Source organism: Hydra vulgaris, chromosome 07, assembly GCF_038396675.1.
Source record: "Hydra vulgaris chromosome 07, alternate assembly HydraT2T_AEP".
Taxonomy (NCBI): domain Eukaryota; kingdom Metazoa; phylum Cnidaria; class Hydrozoa; order Anthoathecata; family Hydridae; genus Hydra; species Hydra vulgaris.
The window spans coordinates 37,349,649-37,373,077 of record NC_088926.1 but is presented as its reverse complement, the minus strand read 5'-3'; the positions used below and the strand labels follow the sequence as shown (position 1 = coordinate 37,373,077).

Sequence of the window (23,429 nt, the reverse complement as noted above, 5' to 3'; positions counted from 1 at the left end):
CATACATACATACATACATACATACATACATACATTCATAGCATACATACATACATAACATACATACATACATAGCATACATAAATATATACATATATATATATATATATATATATATATATATGTATGTATGTATATATATATATATATATATATATATATATATATATATATATATATATATATATATATATATATATTGTCAGTATTGTATAAACAGTAAATGTATGCATGAATTTATAATAAATAAAGTAGTATAAATATTTTCCTAGCCTATCAACACTTACTAAATTTTATAGTTTTGCCTGGGTCAGGGCTGGGTTTGTAATAAGTTCTATTTTTAGTCAGGGCCAGGGCTGGGACCATTTACTATTCACAGTTTGATGATACTACTCAAATCTCTAGAAACTTATAATAATTAATTTAATTAGTTTTGTATTTAAAATTTTTTTGTTTTAGTTCATAATTCTGTATGCAAAACAGAATCTTCTGCAGTTAGTGGTTTCCATAATCTAAATAATAATGAACCTTATATCAAAAAACAAGTGTCACTTAATCAAATGTATCCTTTAAAAGATGAAGTAGCATTAAACAAAGATAAACTTGCAGCTAGTAAATATAATACTATTTTTCCAAAAGATAAAGTTGATTCTAAAGAAGGAATTAATTCTGTAGAAAAAATTAATGTTGGGAAGGTACCTGATATTTTCAATGTAAGATTTTTTTATATTAAATTAATCTTTAGAGAAAATGTGTTATTTGTAATTTTTAAACCTTTGTAATTTTTACACTTTTATATGTGAAAGGTAACAGATTTTTGTTGGATTATTAATTAAAAAAAGAAAGTATTTTTTAAAAAAGAAAGAGACATATTTTCAAAATCTCATGAAAATTTATCTATTTATTATTTTTTAGTTTATTGTAAATGTATTTGTTTTTTATTTACTGATTATTTATTCTGCTTCTAGAAACATTCAATTGACCTGTCCTATTTTTTTTATGTTTTTGTTATTATTTGTTATTCCAGTTTACTGTAAATGTAGTATTTGTTTTTTTATTTATTCTGCTTCTAGAACATTCAACCGACTTGTCAAACTTCTTTTATGTTATTTTATGTTCTGGGTTTTATTTGAATTTTATGATCTTGGTTTTATAGTCGTTGTATGATCTGCTTTTTTTTTTTTTTTTGAGGATTACGTAACTCAAAATCTGATAGAGCTGTCCTTAGAAAAAGATACCTATGAATTCTAAAGCAGTTGCTATAAAGAATATCTATGAATTTTCTATAGCAACTGCTTTAAGTTTAACTTTAAAATATTTTGTTTGTGTGTAAGCATGTATAATTGTTTTTGAAAAACATGTTAAAGAAACTAAAAAGTATTTTCTGTGCATCTATGGTTTTCTTTGGTTCTTTGATGCTCAAAAAATACATTTTCCAGTTTTTCCATCATCTTTTTTAAAAACAGCCCTAAACATTTTTTCCATTTTTTTTCCAGCAGAGTGGACACCCTGAATTATATCTTTTTGTATTACTTTTTATATGTTTAAGTTAGATATGATGGAATTAAAATAATTTTTTTTTTTTATAAAGTTCATTTTTATTTAAAAAAAATCTTAGGAAAATCAAGTAAATGAAATTCCTGAAGTTAAATCTCCTATGATGAAATCTTCTATGATGAAATCTCCTATGATGAAGCCATATGAGTTAATGTTTACTAATGATATTGGATTGGTGAAGCCTTTTGAAACTGGTGAAAACTTTGCTGCAAATGATTTAAATGACTCAAGTAATATTTTGAAAAGGAAAGAAGAAAATAAAAATAAATCAAATGAAATTCAATCCAAGATAAACGCTGAGCTAAACGAAGAACTCAATAACACAACTGATTCTTCAATAAAATTGAATAAATCTGATGAATCTTTATTTCTTAAAGAAAAAAATAAATTTAAAGTAAAAGAAATTGAGCTTGAAGAAATTGTTGATGTGCAGTTGGTTCCTGAAGAAGAAGTTCCAGATTTTTTTTTTGATGACTTTAAATTGTTAGAAAAGCAGGTTTGTCATAATGATACAAGTTTTTTCATTCTTTTTTTCTTCATTGACAAAATAGTTAATAGGAAGCATAAAATATTATATAGAAAGATATTATAAGAAAAAATATTTTTATTTTTAAATTTTGTTCTATATTTTAAATAGAATAATAATAACGATGATGATGATGGGTTAGTAGCTTTACAAGATGTAATTAACAGCATAGACAATGCAAAAGTCCAAAGTCTTCTTCCTGAATCACCACGATATGATCAAAATATTCGTAACTCTTTTTTTAATTATTATTGTTGTTTTAAAACATTTTGTTGCCAGGTCATATTTTTTGTTGCTAGTTCATAATGTTATTCAATTTGTTGCTAGTTAATAATGTTATTCATTTTAGTTCATATTGTTATTCATTTTGTTGCTAGGTATCATATTGTTATTCATTTGTTGCTAGGTGTCATATTGTTATTCATTTTGTTGCTAGGTGTCATATTGTTATTCATTTTGTTGCTAGGTGTCATATTGTTATTCATTTTGTTGCTAGGTGTCATATTGTTATTCATTTTGTTGCTAGGTGTCATATTGTTATTCATTTTGTTGCTAGGTGTCATATTGTTATTCATTTTGTTGCTAGGTGTCATATTGTTATTCATTTGTTGCTAGGTGTCATATTGTTATTCATTTTGTTGTTCATATTGTTTTGATTGTACTTCAAAATTAAATTTTTGATTTTTTTTTAACAAAAATTTATTTTCAGCTGAAGAACTTTTCACACTTTTAAAGTTAGAAGATGATACAGATTCAGATGATTCACTTGAATTGGATAATGATATTGATTCTTGCAGATCGAATAATGATTCTTCTGATAATGATGCTAATTTTGAAGTTAAAAAGCATGATGCATCAGTTCTTAACTACGAACAGTCTTCTTACAAAAACTTAATTAATGACAATCATACCAGCTCTTTGACTCCAGAGATTAGCAAAGATCTTACTAGCTCTTTGACTCCAGAGATCAAGTTAGCAAGTTTTAATGAATCTAATAAAAATGATCAACTTGTTGAAGTGAGTGAGAATGATGAAAAAGATGAAGGAAATCAAAAAGAGTTATTAGAAAAAACAGGAATTGAATCAAGGTCTTCATCTTTCCAATCTATTTTAGGTTTCCAACTAATTCACTGCACCTCTCCAAACAATGAGCAAAGTGATGAATCAGAATCAAGTTCAGACTTTTTAAGTGAAAATAGTATTGAAAGCAATGATAAATTATATGAACAAAAAAATAAGATGGCTTTAAACCAACAAACAAAAATTGGAATAGAAGACAAAGAACCAGATGATACAAAAAAATATAAAAAAATATTTCATCCAAGTGATAAAGTTGCTCAATGGGTTGTTGCTCATAGAGAATTGGATTCCAACAATGATCATCAAAATGTTGAGTCAGTTTCTGTTAGTCCTGTTATATCATTTGATTCATCTTTTAATAAAGAGTTAAATGATTCTGATCAGGTTGTTAACATATCTAAAAAACGATTATGTGCAGATCTTTTTTTAACAAGAGCTAAATCTCATGAATCATTAAAATTTCAAGAATTTTCAAAATCTAATGATTTTCAAACACAGAACAGTGAACAAGATCAAAACAAACATTTTTCATCATCTATCCACTATCTTAAACTTTTGTCATCATCTGTTTTATCTAAAGAATTAAATGAATCTTGTACAAACGAAGAAAACTTTTATGTAGATTTTTGGAGGCAGGTTGAGTTTATTGAAGATGATGTATTGAGTCAAAACTTCAAGGTAAATAAATCACTAGCTACAAAACTTACAAATGAATTCAAAAAGAGGCAACATAATATTAAAAACTTGAAATCTTTAAGAGAAATTTATGAAAAAAAAGATTTTTTAATAAAGTATGAAACAAAAAATTTTAAAAACAAAATAGGTGATGATATATTTAGTAACAAAGATCTTTGGTTAATAAACGAGTTAAAAGTTTCATCTAATATATCTAAATTAACATATGAGCAGCCAGACAACTTTTTATATAGAATTCCTTTGAGTCACAAAAGTATTGTTTCAGTTGATGCTAAACGTGTTGCAAGTTACATTATTAAATTAAAAAACCAACAAAACAATGGAAATAGTTTTGAAGAATTTAAGCAAAATTTCAGTGGCTGCCTGTGCGAAGAAGAAATTTATTTTGTATATTTATATCTGTTTCGTAAACAAAAATGGTTTGTTGTGGCTGAAATGTGTAATCAAATGTATCGAGTGAAAATGGTCTCGAAAAATTCCAAAATTGTTCACAAATCTGTTTTATCAGAGGAAGATATTGAAAATCAGTTTGCTACTTTGGCAAATCAGGAAAAAGAGTATAATATCGAAGACTCTTCATATCTTGCTCTAAATGAATCAATTGACAAAATACTCCTAAAAGTAGCAAACATGCGCTCTGATCCTGTTATAATTGGTAAATGGTTCATTATATTGAATGCATTTTGCAAAGAGAGTATATGCACGTTTAATGAGTTTTTACAAACCTATTCAAATTTAAATCAGTTAACAATGTACCAGAAGTTTTTAGTATACTTGCTCATCTCAAGGAAATGGAAAGTGTTGTTAGATGATAACAAACAGGTATTTTTTGTGCCAACGAAGAATCCATATTATCTTCTTGAACAGGAAGAGCAAATTGAAATTAATGAAGCAAGGAAAGCTATTATATATTTAGCAATAAATGATGCCTCTGCTTTTGCTTACCTTACTTATCTTGGATTTATTTTGCCAGATGTAGAAGATAGTTTTTCAAATGGATTTTTACCAGAACACCTTAGCCACTGGGAGACTTGTTTAGCTCATGAAAAACCTCTGAATATTACTTTAAATGAATTTGAGCATGCTTTTCCAGATGTTCAAGTTTTGAGTGATGAGGAAAAACTTTTATTGTATTCTTATTATTCTGGATATGATTGGTCGAATTCTCATGCTTGCTATGATTGGTTAGATTCTCAGGCTTTATATAATAATCTGATAACTGATGATACCACTAATGATGTTCATATGATAAGCGGAGCTGACATTAATATAAAAAATGTTTGGAATTCAAAAGTAAAAAAAGAAAATTTAAAACAAACTTATTCTTATGAAGGTTTGGTTATTCTATTTTAATTTTTTTCTCACTTAATTTCTTATGGTTATAATTCTTATGATTCTAGACAAGTAAAGTTATTCATAATAAAGAAAAAGTTTTGAATATTTTTTTTATTTGGTTCCATTTTTTTTAACATAATTTTGATGTTTTTTTAATAAAGTGAAATTTAAAAACATTAGCTTGAATTTAAACAAATATTTAAATGTGTGTGTGTGGATATATATGTATATACATATATATATATATATATATATATATATATATATATATATATATATATATATATATATATATATACACATATATATATATATATATATATACATATATATATACACATATATATATATATATATATATATATACACATATATATATATACACATATATATATATACATATATGTATGTATACATATATATATATATATATATATATATATATATATATATATATATATATATATATATATATATATATATATACATATATATATATATATATATATATATATATATATATATATATATATATATATATATATATACATTCACACACTTTTTATTGTTAATTTTTCTTTAATCTTTAAAATATTTAAGATTTTTGTTCAGAATTTATTTCCCAATTTTTTACATAAATTTTTTATATTTTGTCAACAGGTGACATTTTGGACATAATGATTGATCCTTTTGAAATGCTTGAATATATTTTAGTAATTGACACAAACTGTGAAATAAATTCATTTGAAAATTTTAAGACAAAGTATTTATTGCAGATGTCAGATGCAACAGACAAACTATTATATGCACTTTATTGCTACTATTACTGTTATAGTTTATGGAAACTTCTTTTTTATTTGCCAAACCAAGGTAATAAAAATTTACTTATTTGTAAATTAATTATATATGTGTGTGTATATATATATATATATATATATATATATATATATATATATATATATATATATATATATATATATATAAATATATATACATATATATATATATAAATATATATAAATATATATAACTATATATATGTATATAACTATATATATGTATATAACTATATATATATATATATATATATATATATATATATATATATATATATATATATATATATATATGTATATGTATGTATGTATGTATAACTATATATATATGTATATATATAACTATGTATATGTATATATATAACTACGTATATATGTAATTTTTTTTTTTTATATGGTACATTTTGTTTACACAAATTATTTTTTTGTATTTTCTTTAGTTGTTTTGTAAACAAATTTCGATAAACAATATATACTTGCACCCTGTTTCTATTTTAACTTTGTCTTTTTTTCTTTTTTCTTTTCTCTTGCTTTTTTTTTTTAAATCTTTTTCTTAAGTCAGATAATCATAGTTCTAGGCATAGTATATACGCATAGTATATAGGCATGGTAAACTACAAAGCAAAATAACATCATAACAAAAATTGCATACAAAACTATTGTTTAGCCAATAGTTATATGAAAAATCTGTTTCTACTTAAACTTATATCATGTCATGTTTCTTCTGAACTTATGGAATAGAAGACCATTAAATCATTAATGCATAAAGCATAAAGCAATCCATCAAAGAAATTAATTCTTTTTTTTTTAACAATCTTTTAACACTCTTAATGTTTGTAGTGTTTTCTTAACTTGAGTTTAAATCCAATTGTCTTATCGATAATTTTTCAATCTTTTGATTTTTTCTAGAATTTTTTTTCACTTTAATTTTAAGAGTTTTTTTTATTTTTTTAATTTTTTTTGGTTTATTACAAGGTTTTTTTGGTTTATTACAAAGATCATGGTTATTATGATTTTTGACTTTATAGAAATCTTTTATCTTTAATTTTATTTCATTCACAAATATATTTATAATACCACAATAGTATTGAAACTTTTATGTATTTGTTTTTGCAAGTTTTTTTTTTTTTTTTTAATTTTTAAAATATTTGCTTTTCACACATTTTTTTTATGCATATTTTTTTGTTTTTTAAAATTTTTAAAAAGTTTTTTATACATATTTTTTATTTTGTCTTATTTACTAGATACATTTATTGATGTAGAAGTAAAAAGACTTCAACTCCCTCACCCAACTGTCATACCAAGAAATCTTTATAAACTGCTGATATTAATTGAGAGCACATGCAACGGTTATGATATTTCAACACTTGATGATTTTAAATTATCTTTTCCACCAGTGTTTGAGTTAAACACAGTTGAGGTTTATTTGTTGTATTGCTTTTTTTGTGGAAGAAAAATCATTTTAGGAAGCTGTTCTCATCCTAATGTTAAACTGAAACACAATCACCAAAACAATATTGAGAAAATTAAGGTTTTGCCAGATCATCTAAGGCAGTGGGAGACTCGTTTATTGCATGAGAAACCAGGATTAACACAAAGTCATTTTGAATTGACTTATCCTGAAACTCAGTTTTTAAGTGATAATGACAAATCTTTGTTGTTTGATTATTATTGTAGAAATTTTTCAAAGCCAGATACAGTTAACAGCAGTATACGTTCTAAAGACAATTTTGAACAGTTTTCTTATGAATCATTTTCAACATACCCACAAGTTGGCATGATAGATTTTCAATTGTTAGATAGTGCAGCAGAACCCAACAAAAATCAAATTAGTGCATTATATTCCATGTGGGCTTATCCTGAAGAAATTTCTGAACTGATTGAAACATGGGCAAGTTCATCTAAACCACTTGTAGAAAACTTTGAACAATTCAAATTTAATTTTTCAGGAATGGTCTTTGCCAATGAGTTTGATAGATTTATTGTATATGCCTTAATTTACAAACAAGACAAGTGGATGACAGTTGTAGAAAGAAAAAGAGGCTCAAATCAACTTCGTTTAAGGTTATTACCAAGAAATATTTTATTGGATTCAAATAATTTTTTTATTCAATTTGAAGATCTATCTTTAGTCAACTGGCTTGAAACAATCAATAATGAAGTGGAATTAAATGAACTGCTAAAAAGTTCTTCATTTTCCATTTCATTCGGATATGTGCTGTTTTCTTATACTAAAGTAATGAAGTTACCATGTTCATTGAAACATCTTGAAAAATATTTTGTAGACAAAAGATTAAAACATGGAAAACTTAAATTTGAAGAGTTTGTAGAATATTTTTCAGATGTAGTACAAAGTTTCACAGTAGGTATACAACAAGTGCTGTATGTATATTACCAAGAATACCAACAATGGGAATTAGCATTATGGGAAAATGGTGACATCATACATATACATAACGAAAATAATGAAAATGCAAATAAAACATCAGGCAATTCTATTGATTATAATTATATAGATTCATGCAATCCACCATCACTAAAATCAGCTGAGGATATCTCACAGAATAAATATACCAACGAAGGTTTGTAAATTACGTTTCATTGTATAAAAAAACTTTTTTAATATGAATCATGTAATTATAAGTTGTTTAAGTGAATGATCAAAGATATTAAAGATTGTTATACAATAAGTATAGTACAATAAAGTTTGGATGCGTAAAAGTTTGTTCAAATAAATATTTTTATGTGAGCAATTTAAAAAAAATATTATAAAAGGCATTACTAATTTAGCAGGTAATTAAATAAATAAGAAAAAGTTAATTAAATAAGAAAAAGTAAAAAAAAAAATTAGTAAAAGTTAAATAAAACACAAGAAAAACTGTGATCATTAAATTTTTCAGGTTTAAATGTGAAAAATAATAATTTTCAGTACTTAAAATAACTTTAAATAGCCGCCCTTAACTTTAAAATACATTTTTACACACCTGGGCATCAACTCTATTTTTTTTACACCTGGGCATCAACTCTATTTTCTTCATCAGTATGTTTTTTTGCAAAACACACTTAGTTTCTTTAAGTGCTTGTGCTTTTATCATTGCATATTTTAAGGTCCATCTATTTCAAAATATTTTTAATTGGACTTAAATCAGTAGATCAGGCTCACCACAGCAATAAAGGTATTTTTGTGGATTATAAATATTTTTTGATATTCATGGCTCTGTGGGAAGGTGCACCATTTGTTTGTATTGAAAGTTGCAAGATCTTTGGTAGAATTTTGATATTGACAGTTCCAGAACATTTCCAGAATGTTTTTGTATGAAAACTATTTAATTGAGCCAAGATGTATTTCCCATAAAGTAGAGGAACCCATCTACTTTATGAGAAATACATCTTCAAATGCCTCCCCCTGCTTCCATATACTGTACACAAAAGGGAGTGTCATAATTGAAAATTACTTTCATCACTGCAAATAATTTAACTCTAATCTTCGACAGATCATGTTAGTCTTTCCAACACTAATTTCTCCTTGCAACGCAGTCTGTGATTCTTATAAATGGTTTATGTTGAGCAATGTAAGAACCTTACACCATAGTTATATTTTATAGTGTTAAATTCCAATTTTAAGATTCAGATTAAATATGTGGGATTTTTCCTGCTGTTAACAATGATTCTATTTTCGTCTTTTTCAAATTTTTTTCGATTTTCCAGGCCTCTGTGTTTCAAATGTGTGTTTTTATAATTTCTATTCAACGTGCATTTCTCTGATACATTCTACATTGATACATTTGTTTTTTTTAGCAATTTTACAGTTGTTCAATGTACCTAAATTATACAAAATTATTATTTGCATTCTTGTTAGCCAATTTCAAGTAGTTAAATCATATATTGTAAACATCTAAAATGCAAGATTATTAATAAATAAATTTTTTTTCTTTGCCAAGAATTCATTACATTATCAATAAGAATGATTTTCATTACTAAATGTCATGCTTTTAAGCAGGTCAGCAAATTTTTTTTTTTCCTTTTACAACAAATACTGTTTTCTTTGCGAAAAAATGCCTACATTCGACAATATTTCTGGCAAATTTTGCCAGCTGGGGAGGAGGGTGTACCGTCGCCCAAATTATTTTGCTAGGATAGCCCCTGATATGTAAAATAAGTAAAATGGGATCAAATGGAATAGTTAAGGATTTTAATTATTTATTTTTTATGGAAAAAAGATTTTTTTTTATTTAAAGTTGTAGGGAATATTGAGCTTTAAATATATTGCAATCAAATAATTTTTTTTAAAGTTTTTTATGAAACTTTATTTGAGTAAAAAAAAAATTATTCCATTCTACACTGACATTTGGTTAGAATGAAATAGGCAAATATATGTGTAATTAAAAGGAGACTTTATTTAAAAAATAAAAAGCAATCAATAATAATTAAAAAACAATCAATAATAACAATTAAATAATCAATCAAATAAAATAAACTTTTTTATTTATGTGATGATGAGTCGTTTAGAGGTACTAGAGATTGAGTTGAGTTTTCAGTTGTGCGGCACTTTTTGGTGCAATAAAACCTAGCAATTTGAACTTTCACGCTGGTACCACTCCATATTTTGATTTGCTGAAGCTTTGCCTAAAACCTTTCAGCACTTTTTACACTTAAATTGGTTTGCAGCTTTACCATGTTCTGTGTAATAAAAATTTTTTGAAATTTTGTTTGGTTTTAGAGCTAAGCTAACATTGTTTTTTGCTGCTTTTTTACTCTCAGCATCTTTTAAACTTTCAAGTATTTCAGGTTTGTTGAGACACTCTCCTTCCAATCTTGGCACATCTACATTTTTTCTTTTTTTGTGTGTCAACGTGTTGGATATGAAACATTTGTTGCAAAGTTGCTGCAAGTGATTGGGCTGATTGCAGTTGTTTTTCAACCTCTTTTTAAATTTCCTTTTGAATAGCCGGAGTTACTACAATATTGAAGGTTGTTTGCTGATAGGGTGACTTTTGAGGTGACTTTGGAGCTGAACTATGTGACATATGCTGATGCTAGATGTTGGTGTAGATTCATAGGGTAGTAGCTGAGGTAGTGTAGTTCCTGGTACTAGTATTAGTGATGGTATTATCACAGTTTCTGATTGTTGAGATGATGAAGACTCAGGTTCAGATGACAGTGTTTCAAACATATTAGCAATTAGCAACTTTTACTGATTGATTCTATCGATGTTGAGTGGAAACAAGCCAGTATTCTGATTCCCAGTGACTATTTGGGTACATGTAAAAACTTTACCAGAGCTGAAAAGTTTTTTTTGCAGGTGACTAAAACATTCTTTTGAATGTTTTAGTCACCTGCAAAGTTACTGAATTTTATCTCTGCATAAAACTGTTGAAGTAATTTGCGCCAAACTCTTTTGACACAGTAAACACTGACATCTAGTGACTGCAGAATATGTGGCGAGTGAGTTGGTAAGCAAGTTAACAAGATATTGTGTTCGATGCTAATAAGTATGACCTGATAAGTGACATGTGTCACATGTTCATCTACGACTAAAATATGAATACTTAAAATTAGATAACTAAAATTAGATTGAACTAATTACCTGGAATTTTCTTAATGGCTGGAACATACACATTAGTGAGCCATTGCACAAATTGCTTATCTTACATCCTGATGGAGTTATAGCATATATGGCATCAACTGGACCCCTTAAACACCAATCTCTGTGCAAACATTTTTTTGATTCAAAAATAATGTATGGAGCAAGACAATTACCAGCAGCATTATTGCAATTTCCTTAGTGCAATTTTAATGGTCATTTTACACCACGCTAGTAAACTATATTTTGCTTACCTTGATCACCAGAGAAGTGAATTTCACCAAATTTCCACAAATGACATGGAGTGTTTTCGTTGATACCTGCTACGATGAATTCTATTTGCTATGTATTGATATACTTTGCTACTATTTCTTGCGTGCAGCTCTGAGTAATGAAATATTGCCTATAGCTCTGATGCTTGACCTATGACTCCACCAGTTTATGAAAATTTATACCAACCTCTTCCTGGTGTACCATTAAGAAACAAATGAGATTGACCTTGGTGTTGGAAATAGTTGGAAACTAGTGTAATGATGTTATTGTAAGTTCTACCAAAACCCTGATTAGTGATTTTAATGATCTACCAAAAATGATTCAAATTGTTTTGACAATCCTGTGCTTGAACCACTGCCAAATGTTTCACCTATGCTGTGGACACACCTGTAAAGAGTTGCTACTGGTATGCTGAGTGATTTAGCAGATTTGTTTTGTGAAATTCACCGCTTTGTATTTTAACCACTGCAAGTGCAACTTACTCTTCGGTGTATAGTTTTTCTTTTTTCTTTGCATGCAATTTGTTTCGAGGCATATTTTATATTAAAATATCCATAACAAATTTATGCACAAAATTTAGAGAGATAGCTCAATCACTTGAGGTTTAATTAATTAATAAAAACCGTGTTTAACAAGAGAGTAGCGTATTTCATTCATTCATTAGAATCATTTAGTAAAAGCAGTAAAAGCCATTCATTTAAATTCAGAAAAATTTCATTGAAAAAATTTTTTCAATACAAAAAATTTATAGTGGGAGATAGAAAACTTGGGATAAAAAACTTTTAAGATATTTACTGTTTCACTTATTATTTGTGCATTTTATTCCCACAATTCTCCTTTTCTATTTTTTACTCATAACTTTTTTTCCTAAACAGCAAATTCAATTTTAAAAAAGATTTTTGATCAGCGTACAAAGTTATACCAGAAAACTTTTTAAGTTCAATGATATCAAATTTAACTTCCGAGAATTTTAAGTTCATTTTTCAAAATAATAAAAAAAATCTTATAAGCATACAAAAACTTAAAAATATATAGAAAATATTTTTTCAATTTGATTCTTACTCAATTAAAGTATTCTCTACAACGTGATTTAAAAATGTTTGCAAAAAGACTATCCAATAATTAATTAAGAATAATAGAATAAACATTGTCATAACTATTTCATTCTACCTGCTATTTCATTTTACCCTGTTTTACTCTCTCTCTTCTCTCTCTCTCTCTCTCTCTCTTATATATATATATATATATATATATATATATATATATATATATATATATATATATATATAGATAGATACAAAGAAATCGCATAATTGCATAATAATTAAATTTATAGGTGGTTATATATATATATATATATATATATATATATATATATATATATAGAGAGAGAGAGAGAGAGAGAGAGAGAGAGAGAGAGAGAGAGAGAGAGAGAGAGAGAGAGAGAGAGAGCTAAGTGTACACATCCAGAATCAGTCAACAAATTGTTAAGATGAGAAAACAATTTTAATCAGCCTAAGAAGTGTCAAGTCTCTTAGAATAGAATATGAAATACAAGTGAGTGCATGTAGTATTTGAAATTGATTTAAAGAGAGTGGATTTAATGCAAAAATTCCACATAAGAAACCATTCTTTTCAAAAATCTATTAAAATCCAAGACTTCCAGATCGTTTGAGATCGATGGCTTGAAAAAGGAAAGCAAGAGTTTATTGGTGGAATTATGGATTACGTCATGCTTCTAAATAAAAATCAACTGAAAAAATTGGGAAGAAATTTGATCTTCTAACGAGACAATGAACCTAAGCATATGTCAAAGAAAGCAAAAGAGTCCAGAAGCAAATTGAGTTACTTAAATGGCCAGCCCAAAATCTAAATCTGAATCTCATTAAACAAATGTGAGCCATTCTGAATCAAAAATGTGGTACACAACTAAAAAAAGCAAAAGTAGAGCTAAACGATCATGCTTCTAGGAGCTTGGACTCAAATCAATCCAGATACAAAGAAATCACATAATTGCATAATGATTAAAGTTATAGGTGGTTCAATTTGTTATTAAAACGCCAAAAAAACTCAGAGAAATGCCTAATATTTAAAATTTTGTTCTGATAATTATTTTACCTTAAAACAATTTATTTAGGAAAAAGCTATGACTTTATAAAATGGCAAATAAATGCTATAAATTATAGTTAAGAAAATATTGCCACAATCCAATTTTCAAGTAAAACTGTAAAGCTTGATATAATTTTTAAAGCTTGATATTTACATAATATTTACATAAATATTATTTGAAATTTACATAAATATTATTCGATAGTTATTTAACCTTAAAAAAAAAATATAATAAAAGTGCATCATTAAGTTTTTAGCAATTAAAGTTAGTATTAAGTAATTTTTTGTTTTGTTTATTGAATTCATGGTTAATGATGGTTTCGTTTTGTTTATTGGTTGATGATAAAGCTTTCAAAATAATCATAACCTTTTTTGCTATAAATATCTTTTTATTGTTAAAGTTTTTTTGTTTTTTTTAAATTATGGTTCAAGTAATTATCTCTCCTAGTCTATACATACATACACACATATATATATATATATATATATATATATATATATATATATTACTTATAAATCTTTGTTTATTTACATATATATTTTAAATATTTTATTTATTTTTTAAGACAAAAGTATTATCGATATGATGATCAATCCCTTTGAAATGACAAAGTGGATTCTACTTATTGATACAAGCAGTGAAACAAATTCATTTGAAGATTTTAAGACAAAGTATTTATTGCAGATGTCAGATGCAACAGACAAACAATTATATGCACTTTATTGCTACTATTACTGTGATTGTTTATGGAAACTTCTTTTTTATTTGCCAAACCAAGGTAATAAAAATTTATTTAAATTTTTTCTAATTGTGCATAATAATAATTAAATATAATTTTACAAGAATTTTTTGTGAGCAATTTAAAAAGAGTCTATAAGAAAAGCATTATTAATTTTTTTTTTGTTTATTAGCAAAATTGCAAATTAACTTAATTTAAAAAAAAGATCAATCAGCAGGTAATAAAAAAATTTATTGAATTTAAACGAATCCCAGTCTAACAATGAAAAACAGTAATTTTCAGTACTTAAAACAGCCACCGAGATTTTAAAACACATTTTTATATACAGGTACCGAAAAAAGTTTAGAACCACTTAACAATTTTGCGTAATTTTATTATTTTTTCATTGTATGAAAAAATTTTAACAAGAACTTTTTGTGAGCAATTTAAAGAGTCTATAAGAAAAGCATTATTAATTTTTTTTGTTTATTAGCAAAATTGCAAATTGACAATGTATGTAATTAGTATTGAACTTTGATGATAAATTATATATATATGACATGCTTTAATTAAAACCTAAAGGAATTTACATCGCATTTAATTGCATACACATTATGCGATCAATAAACAAACACACACAAATTGAGTAATTTTATGTTAAAGGATATTTAACAATACCATCGCATAAACTAATAAATCTATATACTGTAAGCAGGTTTGTCATTTTATTATATCGAACTACAATTTTATTTCAATATTCTAGTATTTTCCAATGGGTAAAAGTAAAGAAATACCAAATGAAGTTCGTTCCCAAATTATTGCTTTATATAACCATACTTCCAAATCACATCGACAAATAGCGACAGTTATTGGAGTTTCCCATAGCTCTGTGACCAAGATTATTAGACTTTATAAAGAAACAGGGGAATTTACTTCAAGATCTCAAAGCATGTCATATATATATATATAATTTATCATCAAAATTTGATATTAGTTTCATACATTGAAAAAATAATGAAATTACGCAAAATTGGTAAGTGGTTCTAAACTTTTTTCGGTACCTGTATCTGGGCATCAACTTTATTAATTTCATGCACAGTCCTTTGAAATTGAGTTCTTTCTTCAAGTGCTTTCAAGAACCTCTTTTAAGTGTGTTTTGCTTGTGGTTTTAACGTTGCACATTTTATGGTCCATTAAAGCCCAAGTATTTTAATGGGACTTAAATTGGGTGATCTGGCACACCATGGCAATAAAGATTAATAAATAAACTAGAAAGTTTATTTCTTAATAAAGATTAAGAAATAAACTTTTTTTGATTGTAATTGTTTTTTCAGTTCCAGAACATTTCCAGAATAATTTTGTATGAAAACTAATTAGTTGAGACAAGGTTTATTTCCCATAAAGTAGATGGATCCATCTACTTTATGGAAAATACATCTTCAAATGCCTCCCCTTGTTTGCATATACTGTACACAAAAGGGAGTGTCATACTTATTGCTTTTCAACCATTTAATGTGTTCTCTTGATTTACAAATAAAATCTTGAAAATTTTTTTAATTGCTGAAAATAAAATGACAAGAATCTTCAAAAGACCAGGCTAGTTTTTCTACGGAATTTGAACTACTGCGACCTGGACTATCTCGATAGTCCAGATCTCAGTAGTTCAAATCCCATACCTGTGTTTTTATAATTTCTACTCATTGTGTAAACATATTTCTATGGTGTATGCAAGATTTTCAATAATTTTTATAATATATATATATATATATATATATATATATATATATATATATATATATATATATCAATAATTTTGATAATATATATATATATAGTATATATATATATATATATATATATATATATATATATATATATATGTATATACCGCAACTAGCATTTGTTTTTTGAATGTCCTTATATGCCCCACTCTACCTTAAATACAATGCATATATATATATATATATATATATATATATATATATATATATATATATATGCATAATTCTTCTAATATGTGTATATATATATATATATATATATATATATATATTTATATATATATATATATATATATATATATATATATATATATATATATATAATATATATATATATACATATATACACTCATATTAGAAGAATGAAACATGACTCAGAGTTTCATGCTTTATGCAATCATTAGACATTACAAACAACCATAACAACTACAAAAATTATACACAAAAATACAGTGTTAGCTTAGATAACATTTAAGAAGAATGCGAGCTAAGGCTTAGGCTGTATTACATTCTTCAACATTTAGCTTATGGTATTTAGTTGTTTTTTCTGTAGTATGTGTTATAATTTTTTTTTTTAATTTTAGATAAAATTATTGAATCAGAAACAAAAAAAATTCAACTTCCTCATCCAGCTATTAACCCAAGTAATCTTTATAAACTGCTCATATTTATTGAGAATGTATATACTGATTATGATGTTTCAACACTTGACAATTTTAAATCATTTTTTCCACAAGTACAAGAGTTAAATTTAATAGAAATGTATTTGTTGTATTGCTTTTTTTGTGGAAGGAAAATCATTTTGGGGAGCTGTTATCATGAAAATACTAATCTAACAGGTTACCAGGGAAACCAAATTTATTCTAAGAATGCTCAAGGTAAGACATTGGTAGATGAAAAACCATTAGATTTTATACTTAATAATTTTGAACATGCTTCATCTGCTGACCAGCTGTTAGATGATGTGGGTTGGAAGGAACAAATTGACATGAAAAGTGATAATGAAATTTTTTTTAAAGGTGGCAAAAGTTCCAACAAAATTTCGTCTTCAGAACTTAACACTTTAGAGTTAGAGCAACTGGATGTTATAGAGGAATTGCCAGAATATCAACTTTCTGAATTGTTTTCAATGTGGGCTTATCCATATGCAGTTGCTGAGCTTTTAGAAATTTGGGCAAGTTCATCAAATCTTTTAATAGAAAATTTTAAACAGTTCAAGATGAAGTTTTCGGGAACAGTTTCAGCAAAAGAGTTTGATTGGTTTGTTGTGTATACTTTGGTTTACAGACCTGACAAGTGGATGACAGTTGTAGAAAGAAAGATTGATTCAAATCAACTTCGTTTAAGGATAATACCTAGAAATATTTCTTTGGATTCAAATAGTTTTTTTATTCAATTTGAAGATTTGTCATTATATAACTGGCTTGAAACAATTGATAATGAAGGCGAGTTAAATGAGCTGTTAAGAAATTCTTTATTTTTGATTCCGTCTGGCTACACACTATCTTCTACCATTAAAGTATTTAGCTTACCATATTCATTGTTAGACTTTGAAAAATATTTTGCTGATAAAACACATAGAAAAATGAATTTCAGTGAATTTTTAGTACAGTTTTCTGAAGTTCAAGATTTTTCACTAAGAGAACAACAGATCTTGTATGTTTATTACCAAGCTTATAAACAGTGGGAATTAACCATTTTAAAAAACAGTGTGAATAATGATAAAAAGTTCATCAAAGATATATATCATGAAAAAAGTAACCAATCAAATGAAGATTTTGTTAAAAATAAAGTTTCAATAATAGCAAATGCAACATCAATAAAATCAACAGAAAATGTTTTCCTTAATAAATATACTTATCAAGGTTTGAAAAATATTTTTATTGTTAATGATATAATATGAACGATGTAGTATTGATGATTTAATGTTAAGGATGTAAATGTGGTTTATGTAATATGAAAAGTATATTGTGAGTAATATAGTTAAAGTCTGTAATCTTGGCATAAAAAAGAAAATAAAATATAAAAAACTTGTTGTATAAAAAAATAAAAATAAATATAAATAATTAAACTGGAAAAAATTTAAATTTTTTTGCTTAGCTTTTGTTGTTTATTTAATTTTTTTTTTCTTTTCAGTTTACTAATGTTAAAATTACATTTACATATATTTAAAGTACAAAATTATTAATTAATGGTTGCAATTATATGTAGGAAATATTTTGGACATAATGATTAACCCTTTTGAAATGGCAGAATGGATTTTACTTATTGATACGAAATGTGAAACAAAATCTTTCGAAGATTTTAAAGAAAAATATCTTAGTTGCATGATGGGAGTGACTGATAAACACTTGTTTGCACTATATTGCTATTACTACTGTCTTGGCATATGGAAAATTATGATTTCTTTTTCTCATGGAGATGCTAAAAGCGGTAAGCTGTTATAATATATATATATATATATATATATATATATATATATATATATATATTATATATATATATATATATATATATATATATATATATATATATATATATATATATATATAAATATATAGATATATCTATATAAATACATATATCTATATATATATACATATATGTATTTATACAGATATATATGTGTATAAATATATATATATATATATGTGTATATATATATATATATATATGTATATATATATATATTAATATATATATATATAGAGAGAGATATGTATATATATATATAGATATATGCGTGTATGTATACACACACACACACACACACACACACACACACACACACACACACACACACACACACACACACACACACACACACACATATATATATATATATATATGTATATATATATTTAGATATGTGTGTGTGTATATATAAAATCCTAAGGGTCCTTCCAGGGGGGAAAAAGGGGCAGTTTTTTGGCGTTTTGTACCATTTTTAAAACTATTTGAAGGAATTCTTAACATTAAAATTTTGGAAATTTAAAAATATTTATGTTTGTAAAGACTTATTTTATCAAAATAAAATGGGCTCTATTCTCAAAAAAGAAACCTAAAATCCATAAATATTTAACAAATAAAAATATTTTTACGCTGTACATTTTTTTCCTTTTTTTCTATAAAGTTTTAAATTTTATCTGTAAATAATATGTTTTCTTGAAATAAATTTAATATTAAATTTTTTTTGTATCATGTATTCAAAAAATAAATTTAATGCCACCGAAAATAAAAGTATTATATAGGATAAAATATCTTTAGTTAAAAATTTTTAGTTAACTGAAAAACTTTCGGCAAAGAAATTTGCAACTGCTAAAGATATAATTCAATATTACCTCTTTCTACAAATAGCAAAGAAAAAATAAAGGTCTTAATAGGTTGTTCAGTCTGACTGCTGCATACTGTCCAAACTTATGGTTCCTGTTACTGTTACAGTTCAAGCTTATGGAATTTTTTCAATGAGTTCTAAATCATTTAATCCATAAACTTTTATACTATTAAATAATATTTTGACAGGATAAAAGTTGAGAAGTTGTTGAAGGAGCGGAAGAAATTAAAAGATCAAAGATACAGAACAAATTTTGCTGAAGTAAATAAAAAACATTTTTTAAGAACAAATTAATAAAGAAAAAATTTTTAAGAACAAATTAATAAAGTATTTTAGATAAGAGAACATCTTCATGTTATGTTTGAGGAAATATTAAAAAATAAAATGAGAAAAATGAAAGACAAGGAAGAAGATATTGCTTTCTTAAAAAACCAGCTTTGTGAAAGAAAAGGAAAACTTGGAGGTAGAGTTAAAAGATATGAGTGTTCTGTATGAAGAAGTAAAAAATATGAGTGTTCTGTATGAAGAAGTAAAAGATATGAGTATATGAAGAAGTAAAAGATATGAGTGTATGAAGAAGTAAAAGATATGAGTATATGAAGAAGTAAAAGATATGAGTGTATGAAGAAGTAAAAGATATGAGTGTTCAGTATGAAGAAGTAAAAGATACGAGTGTTCTGTATGAAGAAGTGAAAGAAGTACATCAAAGTTAAATAAAAATCTATTAGCAGAGTTCTATAAGAATTGTTTAGATTCTCTAAATTTTGCTAGTTACACCAGAGACAAGTAAGGCTGGGAAACAAATATATTGACTTTGATCAATTCTGAAGTATATAGGTTAGTTTTGAGAGCCAAAACTAGAGGACTTTTTTTAAATTTAATTTTATTGGCAAGTATTTATTTATTTATTTTTGCGGTAAAATGTCTTTATTTGGCAATTTTTTCATTAATGTAACCTTACGACGCATTTTGGCACGGGGGTACCGCCATTAAATTATTTTTGTAGAATAACTCCTGAAATAGGTTTAAATTTCACTTACTGAACCAGTTTCTGAAGTAACAACTAGTTTTTTTACCAACCTAGTTACCAGGAACCAGTTTTTCATTTAAGATTTATTGGGAAAGATTTATTTAAAATTGTATCTAGATCTAGAATATAATTAATGAATTTTGAAACTTGACTGACAAACACAAACAAGAAATAACTGCTATGGCTTTATTCATTTGTCTTCTCTATACAGAGTGGTTTCTAAAAGCAGAGCTAGGTTTCTTAGCACCAACACAGGTATACAGTCTTTTAATATTTTATTAATAAGTTAAAAACTCATTGATTAAAGTGATTCAAAATGTTAGTTAATATTATTTAATAGGATATGAAACATACATATACAAAGGCAAATAAAAAAGTTTGAAGAATGGAATTTACTTGGCTATCCAGCTGCTTCAAGCTTTATTCTCAGAAATACTTTGGTAGTTTTTGCCCTAACAGATAAAGAATGAGGGCATGTGGTGATATGACCAAAAAACTGTACAGTTTACCTAGACGTCCAAGTGACAGTTTTTTTTTGGAGCACCAGATAATGGATCAAGCTATACCGAATTGTCTCAACTTCAGTGAAAATGAGCCTCCTAGTTTGACTTCATTAACAACAGACAAGTCGTGACTAGTTTTTGATATACTTAGACATGAAAAGGCAGAAACTAAATAGATGAAGACTCCACTAGAGTTTTGAAAATTAAAAAAAATTTACCTAGAATTTAGAGCTACAGTCAAGAGACTTGATGTTGTTAATCACTTCTCTGAGATGGCAGTTAAGTTAGCTTAAGATCTAATAAACAAAGCATATTTTGAGGAGAAAAGGCAGGGATCTTTTTTTTTACAAATTTTTTTTTTTTTTTATACATCTTTGCTTCCAACAAAGCTGCAGGCAGCCACTAATTAAAGTTGGAAGTTACTGAAAGAAAAAAGATGAAGATTGTAGAGAAAGATAACGATTGACTTGACTTAAAGGATTACAAATTATATGAATCAGGAAAGCAAGATGAAGGAAGCTAATTCCAAAGAGTTGATGTTCGAGGAAAAAAACTAGACGAATAAGCGTTTTTGGAGCACTTAGGAACAGTCACAGAAAAAGGATGAGACTTAATTGAATGACGAGTAACACGAGAATGAATTTTAGTAGATGGCTGCAAGGACAACTTTAATACTACAATTGGAAAGGAAGGATTCAATAATCTTAAAGATGTTGCCGGATACACCATAAGAAGAAAGCTTATGGAGAAGACCAGCATGCCAAACTTTATCAAAAGCTTTTGATAAAGTTGATAACGGTTTCGATTGGCAATTGCAGCAGCACAATGTGAGGAAAACCGTGGAGAAGAGTAAGGCTTGACCTGGAATTGTCGAGACCTCCTTATGGAATATCAGAGTATCTGGTTAAAATTATTCAACCAACATTAAACAAAAATATAACTTGACTAATTAAATAAAGAAATTTTGTCAATAATGCTAAAGAATGGAAGGGAGGCCCTAATGAAATTCAAGTTTCATTCGATGAAGTTAATTTATATCTATCCGTACCAATCGATGAAGCAATTCCTGTTATTGTTATAATATTGAACTATAATTTTGAGGATTTAAAAACTAGGGCTAAATTAACTCATGTAGATATACACCAGTTAGTTAAACTTTCATTAAACAAGTGTTATTTTTTATATGAAGATAAAATTTGAATTTTACCTAATTTAGGTCCAATTGATTTATGGTTGATGGTAATCATAGCTGAGACATTTTTGCAAAGTATAGAAAAAAGAGCCCTTAATATAGCCTTTGTTAATTCATTCCAACCAATAGCTTACAGAAGATATGTGGATGATAGCCATGCTTGCTTCGATTTGAAAGAAAAACAATTGTTTCTTAAAACTTTGAACAAACAAAACCCCTTCATAAAATATACTGTTGAATTTGAAAACAAAAGAAAAGAACTTAATCTTTTAAATATTTGTATTACAAATAAAATGAACGAATTTTATGAGTTTCAAGTACACCATAAAGGAACTCCAACATCAACCCTAGCATAGCCACTAGTCTCTTTAAAGAATTTTTATGTAGAGCAAAACAAATCTGCTCTCAAAATATCTCTCACAAGAACTTGATTTCCTCATAAAAAGCATTTTTTGAAAACAGCTTTCACTAAGGTAATCTAAGTAACCAAAAACTATTTAGACCACATTTCAAAAAATACTACATGTAAACAATTAGATGAACAGTTTGTTAAACTACTTTGGATACCTATTATTGGCCCAAAACTCTGAAGAGAATTTAGAAAACAAAACATCAGATTTATATTTACTTCAGCTCCCAATTTAAATAACATATTATGTATCAAAAAAACAAAACTACCACTAAATTCAAATCCTTAATAATTAAATATTATAGAGAACAATTAAATATTTATATCACCTTAAACTGTATTTTATATCTATATATATATATATATATATATATATATATATATATATATATATATATATATATATATTATATATATATATATATATATATATATATATATATATATATATATATATATATATAT

General features: G+C 26.1%; 1 protein-coding gene across 4 annotated transcripts in view; it reads left to right on the top strand.

Moving 5' to 3' along the window:
- LOC100210173 (uncharacterized) overlaps positions 1-23,429 on the top strand; it is a 133,301-nt gene that overhangs the window by 103,750 nt on the left and 6,122 nt on the right. For 3 of the 4 annotated variants that reach the window (XM_065801791.1, XM_065801790.1, XM_065801792.1), the window contains exons 31-39: positions 460-713; positions 1,619-2,053; positions 2,195-2,312; positions 2,793-5,192; positions 5,855-6,064; positions 7,275-8,612; positions 14,563-14,775; positions 17,081-18,361; positions 18,708-18,929. In XM_065801791.1, the coding sequence (XP_065657863.1) occupies positions 460-713; positions 1,619-2,053; positions 2,195-2,312; positions 2,793-5,192; positions 5,855-6,064; positions 7,275-8,612; positions 14,563-14,775; positions 17,081-18,361; positions 18,708-18,929 (6,471 nt within the window). The remainder of the gene's footprint in view (positions 1-459; positions 714-1,618; positions 2,054-2,194; positions 2,313-2,792; positions 5,193-5,854; positions 6,065-7,274; positions 8,613-14,562; positions 14,776-17,080; positions 18,362-18,707; positions 18,930-23,429) is intronic. The other variant, XM_065801793.1, reaches the window with a different exon arrangement.